Source organism: Sapajus apella, unplaced genomic scaffold, assembly GCF_009761245.1.
Source record: "Sapajus apella isolate SASKATOON/1434 unplaced genomic scaffold, GSC_monkey_1.0 scaffold71, whole genome shotgun sequence".
NCBI lineage: Eukaryota > Metazoa > Chordata > Mammalia > Primates > Cebidae > Sapajus > Sapajus apella.
This window is the reverse complement of record NW_022437011.1, coordinates 10481366-10499286: the sequence shown is the minus strand read 5'-3', so window position 1 is coordinate 10499286 and position 17921 is coordinate 10481366. Positions and strand designations below refer to the sequence as shown.

At 44.5% G+C, this 17921-nt stretch overlaps 2 protein-coding genes across 3 annotated transcripts; both read right to left on the bottom strand.

Moving 5' to 3' along the window:
* Positions 1-1715: 1715 nt before the first annotated feature.
* Positions 1716-8176, bottom strand: ZMAT2 (zinc finger matrin-type 2). Its single transcript, XM_032250471.1, has 6 exons — positions 8037-8176; positions 7602-7695; positions 6379-6502; positions 4867-4940; positions 4281-4426; positions 1716-2761 (listed from the first exon to the last, which is right to left on the bottom strand). The coding sequence occupies exons 1-6, from the start codon at positions 8052-8054 to the stop codon at positions 2618-2620; spliced, it is 600 nt and encodes a 199-aa protein (XP_032106362.1). The 5' UTR covers positions 8055-8176; the 3' UTR covers positions 1716-2617.
* Positions 8177-8924: 748 nt separating this feature from the next.
* HARS2 (histidyl-tRNA synthetase 2, mitochondrial) lies at positions 8925-17909 on the bottom strand. Of its 2 annotated transcripts, none has more exons than XM_032250452.1 (13): positions 17584-17909; positions 15043-15117; positions 14661-14780; positions 14439-14534; positions 12885-13010; positions 12677-12784; positions 12321-12419; positions 11910-12003; positions 11449-11576; positions 11113-11355; positions 10526-10642; positions 10142-10288; positions 8925-9727 (listed from the first exon to the last, which is right to left on the bottom strand). In XM_032250452.1, exons 1-13 carry the CDS (start codon positions 17689-17691, stop codon positions 9668-9670), a joined length of 1521 nt encoding a protein of 506 aa, XP_032106343.1. In that variant the 5' UTR covers positions 17692-17909; the 3' UTR covers positions 8925-9667. The 2 variants fall into 2 exon arrangements, with proteins under 2 accessions (XP_032106343.1, XP_032106344.1); XM_032250453.1 differs by having other exon boundaries at positions 15043-15213; positions 17584-17905.
* Between the last annotated feature and the right edge of the window lie 12 nt (positions 17910-17921).

The following is a 17921-nucleotide window of genomic DNA, read 5'->3' as shown; positions in this document are numbered from 1 at the left end:
TGAGGCTGGGCACCATGGCTCACACCTGTAATCCCAGCACTTTGGGATGCCAAGGCAGGCTCATCAATTGAGGTCAGGAGTTTGAAACCAACTTTGCCAACATGGGGAAACCCCATCTCTACTAAAAATACAAAAAGAAATTAGCCAGGCATGGTGGCATGCCCATAATCCCAGCTACTCAGGAGGCTGAGGTAGGAGAATCACACGAACCCGGGGGGCAGAGGTTGCAGTGAGCTATCATGCCACTGCATTCCAGCCTGAGTGACAGAGTGACACTCTAGAAAAAGTGAAGGAACTCACTAAAAGGGTGACAAAAGACCTAGTCAACAATCAGACTGTCACCCAAGGGACCTGAAGTGCACATAATCCTGCCAAGAAAAGCAGCTACCAATCTGCCCCCAGTTGACCAACAAATACTTATAGTATCCAAAACTTTGAGCCAGGCCTTGAACCCACAGGTGAAAATACATTTACGGTGTTCCCAATGGCAAGATTCAGGATCAGAAATTAACTAGGCATTACAGTAAGGGAGTTTTGTACAAAAGCCCAAAGGGAGGTGTATGGTGCTTTGTGGAACCCACAGTGGTTCAGATACTACAGAAAGGTGAGGAGCTTAATGGGGCAGAGAAAGAAAACCAGCTATATGGTGACAGCCTTGTTAACCCAAATAAGTCCATTTTTTCATGGTATACAATCAGCAAAAGTTACAGGTTTCATCTGCTTGAAATTAATGTGACTATAATTCTTCATGTATGTATGACTACTTTTTTTCCTCTCCATCCCCTGGACTTGGCAGTTCTTGACCCAGTGGATATCAAGTTTTGTGAGTTTGTTTTGAGTTAACCAGTCTCTGCCATCTAATTCTCGTTAGACCAAGATTAGATAAGAAAAAGACAGGTAGCTTGTCTCAGTGGTTATCAGTGTGGGTAGGGAGGGATTTTGTCTTTCTCAGGAGCACAGACATTTTTAGTTGTCACAATAGTGGGAGGGTGCTACTGGCATCTAGTTGGTAGAGGCCAGGTATGAAGTTAATCCTAAATCAAAATCCTAAACATCCTGCAATGTACAGCATTGGTCCCTACAACAAATAATCATCTGGCAAAAAATGTCAACAGTGCTAAGGTTAATCCTGTGTCTAACAGATAGTAAGAAAAACCCTAAGGGCCGGGTGTAGTGGCTCATGCCTGTAATCCCAGCACTTTGGGAGACCAAGGCAGGTGAATTACCTGAGGTCAAGAGTTTGAGACCAGCCTGGCCAACATGGTGAAACACCGTCTCTACTGAAAATACAAAAATTAGCCGGGTGTGGTGGTGTGCGCCTGTAATCCCAGCTACTCAGGAGGCTCAGGCAGGAGAATCACTTGAACCCAGGAGGCAGAGGTTGCAGTAAGCTAAGATTGTGCCACTGCACTCAACTGGGCGACAAAGTGAGACTGCCTCAAGAAAAAAAAGAAAGGCACTAAGCTGAACCCTGAGCTCTGCTGCTCCAAAAACAAAAGATCAAAGGAGTCTGAAATTATAGCAATAGTTTTGGTTCAGACTCCTCTGGGCATAGATCCTGTATCAGAGGAAAACATAACTCATGAAAAAAAAAAAACCACCTAGGCAAAAGTAAAATTTTAAATAGAAGGAGAAAGCACTCTATATTGAAATCCTCAACATAAGAAAGAAAAACAAATATTCACAGGCAAGATGATGAAATGTTCCCACCAAACGTGAAACAGGCCCAGTCAATGCCATTTATTATACATGTTGAACAGCTTCTAGGACCCAATGGCTCCCATAGTAAGGTTTTGGGGATTTTTTGTTTTTTCATTTTCTTCTTTGTACAAACAGGTTCTTCCAAAAGCCTGCTCACAAGGAAGACAAAAACAGAAATCCTCAGGAAAATGAAACAAGAGAAGCTGAAACAATCTATACCTGAATGTTAAAAAACTCACCAGACACAAACCACACCAAACACTCATCCCATTTAATTTCCTGTTACATGCTCTGAGGAAGCCAAGAACATTAGGTCCCAGGGCAGCGATGCTCTGAGATTCCAGCTCAGGCCCCCTCTATGTGACAGATTCATGCACACACATCCACGCACATCATAGAACCAGGCAGAAATACACATGCATGCACAGGTGGCTAGAGAACCATAGGGCGGGATGGGAAAAAGGGCTGGTCAAGGATATGCAATCAACTGGAAACTGGGACCTAGAGAATGCTTCTGTTGCAGGCTGAACATGAGTTAAAATTTGAACAAAGGCAGAACACAGGATAAAGGTGGGATGCTCAGACAAGAGGTTGGATAGATGGAGAGATCAAGATGCAGGGGGAGTTTTGGGAAAGCAGCCTCAGAAAGGGAGGTTTTTCTTTATTGGGAACTCAGGTGGGCAGGGGTCCTATGACTCCAGTGATATACTGAGGCTGAAGGAATATGCCACAGCATTACCTCTGCAATCTGTGTCCTCTCCCAAAGTAGAGGAAACCATGAGCCCCAACTTCTGTCCCTCCCCATTGACACTCTTAAGGACTTTCCCATTACCCAAAAAGAAATTACCCCCCACTACAAACACACACACAAAGTTAGGTCCAGCATAGGCCAAAGTTAGGCCAAGCATAGAAAGCCTCAGTAACTCTTCTTGGTGGAACCAAAGCCAGAGAAGCCCATCACAGCTGCCATCTCATCATCCTCCTCAAATGTCAAGTCCTCCTCAGCCCTCCTTTTCTTCTCCTTCTGTTTCTCTTTCTTGTATGCTTTGGCCTTTTCCTCCTGGAGGGAAAAAGTCACTCAGAATCAGTTTAGACTTCTCAGCCAAATGTTGTTGAAAAAAACATGAGCTTCAAGATTCCTTTTTTTCGTTAGGAGAAAGTAGTTAAGTAAAATCTCAAGGACAGAGTAAAAGCCATAGTAAAAACTGTGAGGGATAAGAAAAAGAAGTTTTAGTCCCTAGAGGGAAGTTCTCAATCCTGCACTCCAGTTCACTTTTTTTTCTTTTCTTTTTTTTTTTTTTTTGAGACAGAGTCTAACTCTGTCACCTAGGCCGAAGCGCAGTGGCATAATCTTGGCTCACTGCAACCACCACCTCCTGGGCTCAACCAATCCTCCCACCTCAGCCCCAAGCAGCTGGGACTACAGGCATGTGCCACACCGTACCGGCTAATTTTTGTATTTTTAGAGACAGGGTCCCACCATGTTGCTGAGGCTGGTCTTCAACTCCTGGGTTCAAGTGATCCACCCACACTGTCCTCCCAAATGCTTGGATTACAGGCGTGAGCCACTGCATCTGGCCCCATCTCATTTCTAGCTCCTAACAGGGTTATGACAGCAACACCATGAAACAGCAACTAACATTCTGAGGCATGCAGTACACGCCAGAAACTGTTGTACTTCATGTATACTATACTAAGATCTCTAATATGGGGTTATGGAGGCACAGAGACGTTATATAACTTGCCCAAATTCAGTAAGTGAAAGAAACAGAGTTCTGACCCAGTCAGACTGATTCCATGGGCCTCTTTAGGACTAGGTACATTTAGTTAATTCCTCTTGTAGTTTAAAAAAAAAAAAAAAAAAAAAAAGTACAGGGGAGGCTATGCATGTTGCGGAGGGGGGTAATGGGTATATGGGAAATCTTTATACCTCCATTTCAATTTTGTTGTAAACCTAAATTGCTCTAAAAAAGTTAAATCTTTAAAAAAATTAAATCAAAGAATACAGATGAGACAGTCCTTAACTTGATCTGATGATGTGACAAAATTTTTCAATTTTACAATGGAGAGAAACTAACATGCATTTGAAACTGTACTTCAAGTATCCATACAACCATTGTTTTTCACTTTCAGTACAGTATTTAATAAACTAATGAGATGAATACTTTATTACAGAATAGCTTTTGTATTGACAATTTGGCCCAATTGTAGGCTAATATACTCTGAGTAAATTAAAGTAGGCTAGGCTAACCTACGGTAGGTTAGGTGTATTACACATTTTTGACTTCTGATATTCTTGATGATGGGGTTTACCAGTAGGTAACCCGATTATACGTAGAGAAATATCTGTACCAAAAAAATAAAATAAGGCCCAGAGAGTCCAGAAAAAAAAAAGTAGTTTCAGAGCCATTTCCTTCAGATCATGAGAATCCTAAACAAAGGCAACAAATGTTCCTGCTAATATATAGAACTCAGGAGATACAACTCTGGGGGTGGGAGTGGGATGAGGACAGGGTCTCCCATGATTCATAACATAAATCTGAAATCTGGAGGAAAAGGGAAGGACAGGAGAGCCTTACCTCTTCTCTGAGCTCCTTCATCCTTTCCTCAAAATCATAATCTTTCTGCTTTTCTTCCATCTTCTTCTTGTTGACCTCAAAACGTTTCTTCACCTGATCCAGGGTGGAACGTTCCACACGCATAGACATGCCCAGGTTTCTCTGATCTGGGTGGGGTCAACGGTGAAGAAGGCAAGCTCATTATAACATCCTCAGCCCCTCAAAAAGCATTTTCCTGACTTCTCTGACATCTTCTCATATGACGTCTCATATGAGACGTCAAAACACACAGTAAAAATAATTATAGCTAAAATAAACTCCCTTGACCGGCTGGGCCTAGGAGCAGCACATGGTTTGGGTGACATTGAAAGCCTCATGGCCTCCAGAATGATGCCTCTTACCTCATGGCTTCTAAAAAAGACGGCCTGTGCTGAAACAACTGGAGAGTCCTAAGGGTATCAAAAAAGAGCCCAACAGAAACCACCTTTCCTACTCCAGTCCTCTTTTGATCGGTGAAAAGAAGGAGAAAAAAGAAACTACCCTTCCCTTCCACCCCACCTCCAAAACCCAGTTACAGTCCTAGTCACAAACTACCTCTAAGCCTTACGTTTCTTTCCATTAATGTGATCCAGAAAGTTGATGGAGTCCTTCACCACACAGTCACAGACGTTGCAATAATATCTAACAGGAAGAAACAGGACCTAGGTCAAATATGGTTTTAAGGATCTTATCATTTTCAACCAAAAAACTCAAATTTTTAGGTAAACTTCTTTTTGAAAGTGTTAAGCCTTCATTTCTATAAAGCCTTAGCTCTCGAGAGAGTATAGCAGTCAACCTCCAAGAGAGCCCCAGAATGAGTCCCACCCTCTTGGTATTCCTACTTTGTGTAGTCTCTTTCCAATTTGTACCAGGGTTGGTCTGTGAGGCCAACAGAATATGTCAAAAGTGATCTCTTCCAAAATTAGTTTATTAAAAAAAACCACGCCTTCTGTCTTTGTATGGATTACTTGCTCCAGGGAAGCCAGTTGGTTTGGTATGAGCAGCCTTACAGAAAGGTCTATGGGGCAAAGACCTTAAGTCTTCCAAACGACAGGCATGTGAGAGAGCTTGGAAGCAGATCCTCCAGCCCCACTTAAGACTCAGATGAATGCAGACCTACCCTGTTAACTCCTTGACTGCAGCTTCATGAAAAGATCCTGAGCCAGAACCACCTCGGTAAGCCACTCCGGGATTCCTTACCCAAAGAAACTGTGAGCTGTGTTGTTTATGCTAAGCCTTGGGTCCATTTGTTAATTTACATAACAATAGAAAGCTAATACTGACAGGAATGACAAGAGTGGGTTTACTAAGCAGCTCAGAGAAGTGTCACTCATTGCTGTGTTGCTCTCCTGCCAGAAAACCTAACTGGACAGAGAAGCAGTCATGGGCAAAAGGGTGACCAGCTCTTGTGGGACCCTTCTTCCTATAGCTTATAGTCTTGGAAGAAGGTGTACAACCAGGCAATCCATAACAACTACAGCCTTTGCAGCTAGTCTGGAACCTCAAACCCTGCTTCTTCACCATTAACAACTCCTAGGCTCTATTCTAGCTCCATCTAATTTCTCCTCTAGAAATCTCCTCAGTAGTCCCTTCATTTCTTCCTCTGACAGAACAAATAATACCTTTTAAAAAACTAATAGTAAATCCAAGTTGATATCAAATATAATGGCAATGAATTTAAAAAATATATTAAGTAGTAATTCCAGTGCTAATAGTGTGATTTTTGTTTGTTTTTTTAATTGAGACAGGATCTCACTGTATTGCCCAGGCTGGTCTTGAATTCTGGGGCTCAAGCAATCCTCCTGCCTTGGCCTCCCAAAGTGCTGGGATTACAGGTATGAGCCACTGCGCCCAGCCAATGCTAATAATATGAAGAAGACCACTGAGTGACCACTCCTAGAGACAGTATCATATCAACTTGAGACCTCAGGAGATACAGAAAAACAAATATAAAGATGGCATTACAGGCAAGAAGGATGTAATCCTGGGGCCAAGGACCTTCCTCAGCACTTCCTAAAACCAAAGTAGGTGGCTTATTAGTTGCATTCTTGGCTGCAGAGAAAAATGATAAGCAACTCACCCTCCCATCTCAGATTGAGGTGTGGTCTTGGTAATAACAATTGTCTTTCCAAGTTTGGATTCCAAGTCCACCTTGTAGTCCCTATGCCGTAGAAGCTCTCGCTTGACAGGCTGCACTGGTTTTCCTGAAACATATGAGGAAGGAAGTCCCTTCAATATTATAGTTCCTCAACCAGAAAGGAAAAAAAAAATGCATGAAACCCCAAATTCAGATCTACTCTCATTTCAAAATGATTCCTGAGAGAAAGGACACAACAGACACTTAAAGTAGCAGCTGGGAAGAATCTCAATACAGGAAAAAATGAAAAACAATGCCCAACTCTCTACAGCTTTTCTGCACTTTAAAGCCAGAAAATCTAAAAGCAGTATGTTTTATATTCATTGATTAACTGAATTGTGGGAGAGAGGTTCTGAACTGTTACTAAAAGCAACTTTTTCAAAAGAAGAGCAAGGACATTCAAGAATGCTTTCAGGCAGATACCCTAGGCATAACAGAAAGGAACCTTCTGAGAGCTGGGCAAATTTATAAAAGGGAACCAACATTTAGAAAATGTCTGTTACATGTCAAGCACTATTTATTATACATGTTACATAAAAACTAAAAGGGTTGGTGTGCGCAAGGCGGCCTAGAGGTAAAGGAAAAGAAGAATGTATATGTTTGAAACAAATGACAAAATAAGGCATTTCTTAATGCAATCTTTTAACCAGGAGAGAAGCACCAACTCCCTGACATACACGGCACAGAGAAACAGGACTACTAAGCACTAGCTGAAACAATCACAGATCCCGGAAAGCACCCCAGCCTTTCTGACTATATGGGAGGGTCTTGATTGGGTCAGGAATATTCTCTCCCTTTATACATTTCAAGGGAAAGAGGGGGGTCACTGATAGCGGTAATGCACTGCAGCAAAATACTCCATTTAACGTCTCTGTCACTACTAAGGATTCCATTCTCCTCTCTGTACTTCGGGAAAGCATTAAACGAGCCGAGCGAAGGGTAGGCAAGGAAGCAGAGTAAAACAGAGCTGAAGAGCATCTCAAAACTACTTACTTCAGCCCACCTCCTCGCTCTCATTTTATAAATGTAGAAACCTAGGCCCAGAGAAGCAACACTCTGCCAGAGATTACACCGCGTAGGAAGCCAGCGCATTTCAACTCCCACCCGCTCTCCAACATCGCATCGCCTCTGTGATACCCTTAGCCTTTGATGTAGTTAGCACCCACCATCCTTCTTTTCTCTCTCTTCCGTGAGCCTCTTCTCGGCGAGTTTCTCGTACTCATCTTTGTCCCACTTTCGGCGAAAGTCCAAGTTTTTTGTCTGTGGGGAAAAACACGTCAAGATCCGTCGCCAATCGTCTCCGGACCCCTAAAGAAACAGGGAACCGCACCCTTGCCGTCCAGGCGACCCCAGAATCCTTCGAAAACGAAGCATCTTTGGACCGCACGAGAAGGCTGAGGTAGCCTCAGGACCCCAACCCGAGAAACCTCCACAATTCCACTGACCCTTCGCTAAGGCCTACACTGGGGAGTTCTTGAACCTGGACCCTGGGATCTCGAAGAGATGTCGGGAAGCCAGTCGGGTTCAGGAGTTTGTCTCTATTCAGCTCTGAAAAACCATTCCCCACCACGCAAAACCTCCTCCTCAGACACAACACCTACCCCGCTGCCCGACGCCATCTTCGCAGCAAAGTGAATGGCAAGCCGAAAAATGCCGTAAAAAGCGACCTGGAGCCGTAAGGCAAGATGGTCCTCCAATAAGCTTGGAGTCTCGTGTTCTAAACGAGCTAAGGACTGGATGGCTTCTAAAACAAGCTTGTTGGCCCCGCCTCTGCTCCAAGGAGACAGCGCAGGCGCAAGAGGAGAATGAAGCAACACGGAAGTAAGGGCGCCTGCAAACGCTTTTTGCCTTGGCTTTCAAAACAAGTTTTGAAAGGTCAAGATTTAGTTAAACTATTTTACAAACGAGGAAACTGAGGTTCGCAAACAGTGGTCTCTGATCTAGTCTAGCAACTTTGCGTGCATTGCCAAGCGTTTCTAAACCTTTTTTAAGGCCGAAGCGCCAAGGGGGTATAGAATAGCCTCTCATTCACCTGCATGCACTGGGGAAATGACCCGAAACTACACTGAAGCGTTTGCAACACAGACACCTTTCCCAACGCACATATAAAAAGCATGTTTTGCACTTGGGCTCTTTTCCTTGAAGCAATGCTATCACTCTTTGGTTCACTAATTTTTCCATCATCTGGGGAAATTTATAGTAGGACATAATTTAATCAGCATAATTGGATTTGGAAAGGCCAGTCATCAACAACACTAGAGCGAATCGCTCTGGCATGCTGGCTCACTGTATGTTGATGTTTAGCAATAAAACTACCTCTTGAGGGGACAGAAGGAAACAGGCTTCTGTGGCTGTTCATCACTGAATATAGAAGCATCATCCCAGGGAGGTTACTCCTAGCTCACAGAATTCTCCAGGGTACACTCAAGCATTTTCTATGCTCTGTGCAAACCAAGCCCTTGATAACAACAATAATAAATTACCCAAACTACTACACTTAATATTTTATTTAACATGTTATCCAACCACTTCTAGAACAGCCTCCATGGCATGGAAATTACAGCAGTGATTCTGGCACAGGAAATGGTCTCCAAAATCTGAAAATATCAGATCTCCACCTTGTCAAGTCACCTATTTAGTTCAGTGTTCAAGATTATTAAGCATACAGCCCCAACCTGCTATTGTTAGCAATGGATGGGCTACAGCAATGTCAAATCAACATGGGTACTGCCATGCCCTTAGGATAGCATCTGTCCTCAAACAAAGCTTAAAGCAGCCATTGCCCCTCCTTGCTGTCTTCCAAAAACTCCCCAGACAAGCCAAGGGCTGGTTGTGGACAAATTCACAAGAATCTGGTTCCGTAGCTACAGTAGAAGGCTAAGTATCTGGTTTCTGATCTCAATGGTTCAGAATCCTCGGCCTGAGGTGACTCTCCCAGAGCCTCGCTCACAGCAACAATCTCAGTACCTCTTGACAGCATTCAGTGGTACTTCAAATTTGCCTCTGCAGCTAAAGCATGTCTCTTTCACAATCAGCCATCTGCACACATGCAGAATAGCTGCTCACATTAGCCCAGGAGTCCTCAGAGTCTTCTATAGTTCTCTACCCAGGAAAGATGGAGAAGGCAGAAGGTATTTGAGGCCCATCCTGGCCAGCTGTTGTTAAGTCCATCACTCAGTTCCAGAGGAACTCAGTTCTAGAGGAAACCTTTTTGACAAAGAGCAGCAGAGGATCAAGACTCAGACAGGCGCTTCTGAATTTCAGCCACAAGATTTTCCCGTTTAATGGCCACCTGAAACATAAGAGAATCCTCATGTGACAAACTAGAAAGTGGTACTAGCTCCTTAGTCACTATTTTTCCAGATTCTTTTTACGCTGCATCTGCTCCCATTATTTACACAACCAGTAAGGAGCAGTGTGGGCTGACCTGGAGAACGTAAACCCTCAAGACTAAAGGGATTCAAACACCTGATCTATGTCTATTATGTTGATTAGTCTCAAAACACCCAATCGGATTTCATTTGCCTTTCTTCTGGCCACCCTTCCAATACTCACAGGCTGCAATGGTTATTTGGAGCAGGTCTTTGTTCATCTCTACCACTATTAACCATGAAGATAATTTCTCAGCCAGAAGATACATATTTCTTAAAAAATCCGGTAAAGGCAGAAACACTTTGTCCCTTCTATTTCCGCTGCTCCCACTAACCTCCTCTCTGCTGGCCACTGAACGGATCTTGACGACCCCTTCTTTCAGTTCTTGCTCACCAACAATGACCACCAGTGGAATGCCCGTGCTCTCACAATAGTGCAGCTGGGTTAACAGTTTGGGGTTGTTCTTATATAGCATCTCTGCCTGAAAAGGATCAAGACAGAGTAAGGGACTTAGAAGTGAACACAGCACACAAACCTCAGGAACATGGATATCCAAGAAACCCAGAGATAAAGTGGCTAGTCCTCCTACCCTAAAAAGACACTCTAGTAGCTAGTGGACTAAAACAGTTTTGAGTTCCACCCTAGGCATAAGGTAGAAATAGCCCTGGCTCCTAGATCCACACATACCCAGATGGCTGAGACATCAGCTTCACCATACCTTGATTCCAGCATCCCAAAGCTCTGCAATAAGCTTCAACCGTTCTTGGAGAAAGTTCTTATGTGGTGTGGCCACTAACACTTGAGTCTCTGTAGTCCGTACCTTCTCACCAAAAGTCTGATAAGAGAAAAGAAAGTGGCCGGGTGTGGCAGCTCATGCCTGTGATCCCAGCACTGTGGGAGGCTGAGGCAGGTGGATCACAAGGTCAGGAGTTTGAGACCAGTCTGGCCAATATGGTGAAACTCCGTCTCTACTGAAAATGCAAAAAAAAACTTAGCCAACCACGGTGGCACATGCCTGTAATCCCAGTACTTGGGAGGATGAGGCAGAAGAATTGCTTGAACCCGGAAGGCAGAGGTTGCAGTGCGCTGAGATTGCATCACTGCACTCCAGCCTGGGTGACAGAGCAAGACTTGTCTCAAAAAAAAAAAAAAAGAGAAGAAAGTAAAACTAATGAAAACCTCCTTTCCACCAGTAATTCCAAAAATCAAGACAAAAAGAATCATCAGAAAACCACTCCAACTGCACCTCCACAAACTGGAAGATTTTAGGCCTCCAGCCCCACCTCACACCTACCTAGGACCTACCTTCATCCTCTGCTCCACAATGTTGAAGATTCGCTCAACCCCAATGCTGAGTCCCACACATGGCACCTTGTGGCCCTTGGGGTCAAACATGCCCACCAGCCCATCATAGCGCCCACCAGCAGCCACACTGCCCACACTCAGGGGCTCCGCCCCAGCCTGAGTTGGAGTGTGTAGCAGCACTGCTTCATAGATCACTCCTGTATAGTAGTCCAGGCCCCGAGCCAGACTTAGGTCAAAGGAGATCTGTGGGGACAAGGCTGCAGTCAGTTCCAAACTAGACTCAGGACCCTGAGAGCCCTACAGCTCAGTAGGAGGTCCATTTGCAACTCAGCTTACCTTCTCAGCAATTCCAAATAAAGTCAGGTATTCAAATAGCAGCTTCAGGTCTCCCAGACCCTCCAGGGCCTGCTTGTTCTGGGATAGTCTGGGATCCTGAAACATTTGCTCTACCAGGGATACTCCACCTGGAAAGAAATAAGGTCTCTGCTGTTCACCCAGATGTGTTTCATTCAAAATTATCCCTGATGTGCTCTAGCTAGTCTTCATTTTCTTTAAAAAAAAAAAAAAAAAAAAAAAAAAGAAAAGATCCCAGTCTCACATGACAAAATCCTCCTCCTTTGCCTCTACCTTTGCTATCTGAAGACACAAAGTTGTTACAATAAGTAAAAGAGAAATTAAATTCAGGCCAGGCACTGCAACTTAGCTATCTACAGAAAGGAGTTGTTTCAGAGGTAGAATCTGAGCACATACTACCCTCAGCCTGGTTCTATCACAGCTCTGAAAACCCTGGTTCTTACCATGACATTGGACATAGTCCCCAATTCGATCAGCCACCTCAGGAGCCAGGCCTTTCTTTGCCACCATCTCATGTCTCACATCTTTCCAAGCCATCTGCATAAACACCCAAACATTAGCCAAGCCCCAGATCTTTCTTTCTCAAACTGGAAAAGGACAACTCACTTTCATTGAGTATATACATCACAAGTAGCTAACTGTATACTCAGCAAAGTCAGAGACAGCTTAAGAAATTCAGTCACAATCCCCAATGTACAGCATGACTCAGATTTTGCTTCAAAATATGTCTCTTTATCTTCCTCCCCAAAACAGTCCACTTCCAGCCACTATCTCCTTATTTTTCACTAGTGGTATAGATTTGAGGGCAAGGCAGAAGCTAGAGAGGGTCTACTGAAGCATGTCTTCTTTGTTACCTTGTCTAGTTTATCTATGGAGGAGCAGATGGTACTGAACTTGCTTTCAGGAACACCACAGACAGCAAACATCCCATCCACAATCCGCCGGTCATTTACCTGTGAACTCAATGGAAATAACCCAGGTGCTTGTCAATGCCCTTTCACTTAAAACAATGGCAGTACCTACTTTCCTGACATATAAAAAGGATGGAAATTTCACAGGAAGAGAACAGACATATAGGAAATACAACAGCTTTACTAAGAAAGTCGTAGAGTTGCAGGCTTAAGGGTTGGAGTCACCTAAGTTTGGGACTTGCATAAACAGTATCAGGCCAAATCCAGACTTCTCCCACAGTTCTCAGCCCTGGCCTCACCTTAATGAGAAAGTCTCCCAACTGCAATCCATTTAAGATTTCACACATGATCTTCAAACACTCTGCATCAGGGATCATAGGGTCAAACTGACCAGCAATGTCAAAATCCTACAGCAAAGAAAAAGGAAAAAACTTCCATTATCCAGCTAATTTCAAGGTTGTGGCCCCTAGAACTATCAAACTTTGCTGCTCCCATCAGGTCACTTACACACTGGCAGAACTCCCTGTAGCGGCCTTGGACTATAGTTGGGCTCTCTCGCCGCCACACTTTTCCAACATGGTAACGTTTCATCTTCTTCACCTTATTCATGGCCAGATAACGAGCGAAGGGAACCTCACATAAATGGGTTAAGGAAGAGGGATACTGCATCCAAAGGTTAGGCCCAGGATACAGACATTAGGGAGGACTGGGCCTCTATCAACTGGATCTCATCTGCTAGGGTGAGAACAAGGACCTTTCCTTATTTCCACTATCCCCAAGTCCTAGCAGTGCTTGGCATTCAATATATATTGAATAATGTCAAATGAAGATATCTCACCTAGCAAAACTAAAAGTTCAGCAGAAAACAAGAGAAGCAGAGATAGAAGTGAACCAAGAACTAATTTCAGGTCTGGGTCATTTCTGCCCATTCAGATCAACTCCCAATCATCTCAAAATAGTCAAGCTTCAGAACTTGGATTTGCCTAACAACTTCTAAGCTACTGTTTCTGAAAGTACAGGGAAAGGTCCACACGCATCTTAATTACCCACAATGCTTGTTTAAAATGCAGATTGTTGGCCAGATGCAGTGGCTCACACCTGTAACCCCAGCACTTTAGGAGGCCAAGGTGGGAGGATTACTTGGAGCAAAGAGTTTATGATCAGCCTGGGCAACAAAGACCCCATCTCCATATACACACACAAAAAAAAAACATTATTTTTTTTTTTTTTTTTGAGCCCGGGTTTCACTCGTCACCCAGGCTGGAGTGCAACAGTATGATCTCAGCTCACTGCAACCTCCACCTCCTGGGTTCAAGTGATTCTCCTGCCTCAGCCTCCCAAGTAGCTGGGATTATAGGTGCCCACCACCATGCCCTGCTCATTTTTTAGGTCAAAGGAGATCTGTGGGGACAATGCTACAGTCAGTCCCAAACTAGAGTCAGGACCCTGACAGCCCCAGAGCACAGCAGGAGCTGAGTAAACACGGGATTTCCACAAGTTGGCCAGGCTGGTCTTCAACTTCTGACCTCAGGTGATCCACCTACCTCGGCCTCCCGAAGTAATCATGACCAAAGATTACAGGCGTGAGCCACCATATCCAGCCAAAAAAGATTTTTTTTAAATATACATAATTGAGCCCCATTCCAGCTACATAATTAGCTAAGAATCTACTACGGCCAAATATCTGTGCTTCTGCAAGCTCCCTCAAAGGATTATGATACTCATTAGAGTTAAATGACAGTTCTGTTATGGGAGCCGGGCCTGTTTTTGTATGCTTTACAGTAGTACATTAAACACAAACAATAACAAAAGTTTTTCAGTTTAGCTTAAAAGCAGTAGTTCCCAACCAGTTATTTCTCATATACTATTAGGTAGAGGACACATTGGGATTTATATGGCCTGGCCAAGCTCCCCTAACAGAACTGCTTTCTGGGAGAAACTAGAAGTAAAGGCTACGCCAATGGATCTCTAAGATTCCAAGGTCAGTTTCTGCACTTTTGTCAGAGAAAGACCTCTGGATTTGGAAAGAGATAGGTCAGGCTCCAGTACTCAAAAGGATACAGTAAGGTCATAACGGAGGGACAACAGCTCTCCACCTTGATCCTTCAGATCATACATGAGCCCAGAGCCCTCTCCATACTTCTCAGTGAGCATTTCCTGTAGGGGTCAAACAGAATGAGCCACAGTTCAAAGGATGACCCAAAACGCAGATGAGAAGCCCTTTGGGACACTGGAGGCCAGTGAAGAAGTGAGTGAGGTTGCGCATACTTTTTCTTCTCTTACCTTCAGCTCAAATGCTGGCGTATCCATCCCCATTGCTCCATGACGTTTAAAGCAGCTGACAACCAAATCAAGAATTTTCTCCCTCACAACCATCTGCTGAGGACTGAGATCCCTGGTACCCTGGAAACAGAAAGCAGCAACAGTGAAAACAAAAACAAAAAATAAGGCCACTTCAGACAAGGAGTTAAACTATACCTATTATATAATGTCAGGTCTGGAGCTGAAATCTATTGAGTTCAAATGACTCTGAGCCCCACCTCAAGAATGGTATATATTTTTAAAATTTACTTTAATGGACATTAAAAGGGGTCAGAGAGACATGCAAGGCAGAAGTCAGTCCTCCAAGGCACTCTAATGGGATAGGGTAGACAAAAAGTATTACCTTTGGGGTCTTGATAATGAAATTTGGCTTCTTTTGATGTGCTTTCAGTTGAGATGTTAACACTGCCCCTGCAACCTGGCAGAAGAATGAAAGATGTGGCTCCTCTGGACAAAGGCCAGACCTGTGGCATCACTGACCCTGTTGACCACCAACCTGCAAAGGCTCTTCACCCTGAGCAACAGGAAGCCAGAACACCATTTCATCTAACCCAATCTCAGTCCCACCCTAAAGAACCCATGTTGTATCTACAATTACACACGTAATATATATGAGGTCAGGTCTTCACCACACAAGCTTCCTCACTGTATATGGCTTTTTTTTTGAGACAGAGTCTTGCTCTGTCACCCAGGCTGGTGTGCAGTGGCATGATCTCAGCTCACTGCAACCTTTGCCTCCCAGGTTCAAGCAATTCTCCTGCCTCAGCCTCCTGAGTAGCTGGGACTACAGGTGCATGCCACCATGCCCAGCTAATTTTTTTATTTTTAGTAGAGATGGGGTTTCATCATGTTGGCCAGGCTGGTCTCATAGTCCTACCTCATGATCCACCTGCCTTGGCCTCCTAAAGTGCTGGGATTACAGGCGTGAGCCACCCGCACCCCGCTGGATTTCTAATATTCTCAAAGTTTAAGAATCTGAGAACAAGCCGGACACGGTGGCTCAAGCCTGTAATCCCAGCACTTTGGGAGGCCAAGGCGGGTGGATCACGAGGTCAAGAGATCGAGACCATCCTGGTCAACATGGTGAAACCCCGTCTCTACTAAAGCTACAAAAAATTAGCTGGGCATGGTGGCGCGTGCCTGTAATCCCAGCTACTCAGGAGGCTGAGGCAGGAGAATTGCCTGAACCCAGGAGGCGGAGGTTGTGGTGAGCCGAGATCACGCCATTGCACTCCAGCCTTGGTAACAAGAGCGAAACTCCGTCTCAAAAAAAAAAAAAAAAAAAAAAAAAGAATCTGAGAACAGATGGGTGCAGTGGCTCACGCCTGTAATCCCAACACTTTGAGAGGCTGAGGTGGGTGGATCACCTGAGGTTGGGAGATTGAGACTATCCTGGCTAACATAGTGAAACCTCACCTCTACTAAAAATACAAAAAATTAGCTGGGTGTGGTGGCACATGCCTGTAATAGCTATTCGGGCTACTCGGGAGGCTAAGGCAGGAGAATTACTTGAACCCAGGAGGCAGAGGTTTTGGTGAGCCAAGACTGCAATGAGGTGAGCAGAGATGGCGCCACTGCACTCCAGCCCAGAGATGGCGCCACTGCACTCCAGCCCGGGGAACAAGAGCAAAACTCCACCTCAAAAAAAAATTCTGAGAATAATGAAGGCACTGGATAACCCACCACTACCAACACCAACCACTTAGGGGTAGGGATTATGATGTTCTTCTCCAGTTCACAGTTCCTACTCAAACAGCAAAAGTAAGTAGAGTCTCACTCTGTCACCCAGGCTGGAGTGCAGTGGTGCAAGCTCAGCTCACTGCAACCTCCACCGCCCAAGTTCAAGCGATTCTCCTGTCTCAGCCTCCTGAGTAACTGCGATTACAGATGCTCACCACCACGCCGAGCTAATTTTTGTATTTTTAGTAGAGACAGGGTTTCACCATATTAGTCAGACTGGTCTCAAACTCCTGACCTCAGGTGATCCACCCGCCTCAGCCTCCCAACGTGCTGGGATTACAGGCGTGATCCACTGCACCTGGCCAAAAAATAATAATTTTTAATAAGGCAGCACTGGTCATCAGGTTTTGAGATAGGAAAATTGTAAGATTAAGACAAAGGAACTAGCTCAAGGACACAGAACAAGCGTGCGGAATGAAAAGATACGGATTTATAGAATGAACTAAAAAACTCAGACTGGTAAGATGCTGTGACTGGATACTAATAAAAGACTTGAAACCTGTTCATGATACCGCAAAGCATCTGCTAAGAGGGCATGAATCTTTCCGAAGTAAGGCAAAACTTAATCAGTGATATAACCAGCAAGCTGACAGCCCTTCCAAAAATAGATGTGGTAGTTCCAGATTATGGCGATTATGAGCCCCAAAAGAAGTTCAAATTCAAGTCCATAATCCCCTATCTGCAATTCCAAAATCCAAAAATCTCTGAAATCCGAAAATGTTTTTCTGAGATTCATTTTGAGGTAAATTCTAAGGTGAACTCAGTCTACTTGTGGTCTTTAGTCATCTATTAGGAATATTCATACATTTTGCTTAAAAATATTACTGTTTGAGTCGAAGAGTTTCAGGAAAAAGAACGTGGATATGAATTAAAATATTCCCTTCCTACGTATCCGTGTATAAGTCATTCATTTAATCTTGCAGCCTCCGTTTCCTCAACTGCAGAATGGAAATAAAATCTCCGACCTCTCAAGATTGCTCCAAGGATTAAATGACCAGGCACCCAAATCTCTTAGTTTGGTGTCAGTACATAGTAGGCACTCGATAAAAACCGACTGCAACGCTACTGGAATACGGGCCACAAGTCTACGCTTTCAGATCTGGAGGCCCAGCTGGGTCAGACCAGAGATAATTGTCTCGCTCACCTGGCTGTGGCAACGGACCGCCTGGGTGCACGAAGAGCAGGGCAGTCTCAGAAGCTGGCTGAGCAGCGCAGCCCAGGCCCTCCTGGGAAGAAGTCCGAGCTGGGGCATCGCGCGGCAGGACTCTGGATTTCCCGGACAGGAACAAAAGGCCTGGGAAGGAGGCGGGTCGGACTCCAGGAAGGGTGCAGGGCGCTGCAAAGACGAAACCCGGTCACCTGGGATAACTCGAGTGTTCGCGCACCTCGCCAGTCACGAAAGCTAAGCTCCGAGCCTCCCAAGTTACCTTAGTGGCCAGCTTCGGCACTTCCGGTAAGAGACGGAAATAATTTTTGTGCTTG

Bases quoted from the DNA above. Each gene is read 5' to 3' on its own strand.
- ZMAT2 (XM_032250471.1), bottom strand. The intron at 4,427-4,866 runs GTAAGGCTTAGA...GACCCCACCCAG, and splicing joins TCACATTAATGGAAAGAAAC to ATCAGAGAAACCTGGGCATG. The intron at 2,762-4,280 runs GTAAGGCTCTCC...TTTTCCCTCCAG, and splicing joins TGAAGGAGCTCAGAGAAGAG to GAGGAAAAGGCCAAAGCATA.
- HARS2 (XM_032250452.1), bottom strand. From the start codon at position 17,691: ATGCCCCAGCTCGGACTTCTTCCCAGGAGGGCCTGGGCTGCGCTGCTC. The intron at 11,577-11,909 runs GTAAGAACCAGG...ATTTCTTTCCAG, and splicing joins GGACTATGTCCAATGTCATG to GTGGAGTATCCCTGGTAGAG. The intron at 9,728-10,141 runs GTTAGTGGGAGC...CTTATGTTTCAG, and splicing joins CAGTGGCCAGCAGAGAGGAG to GTGGCCATTAAACGGGAAAA.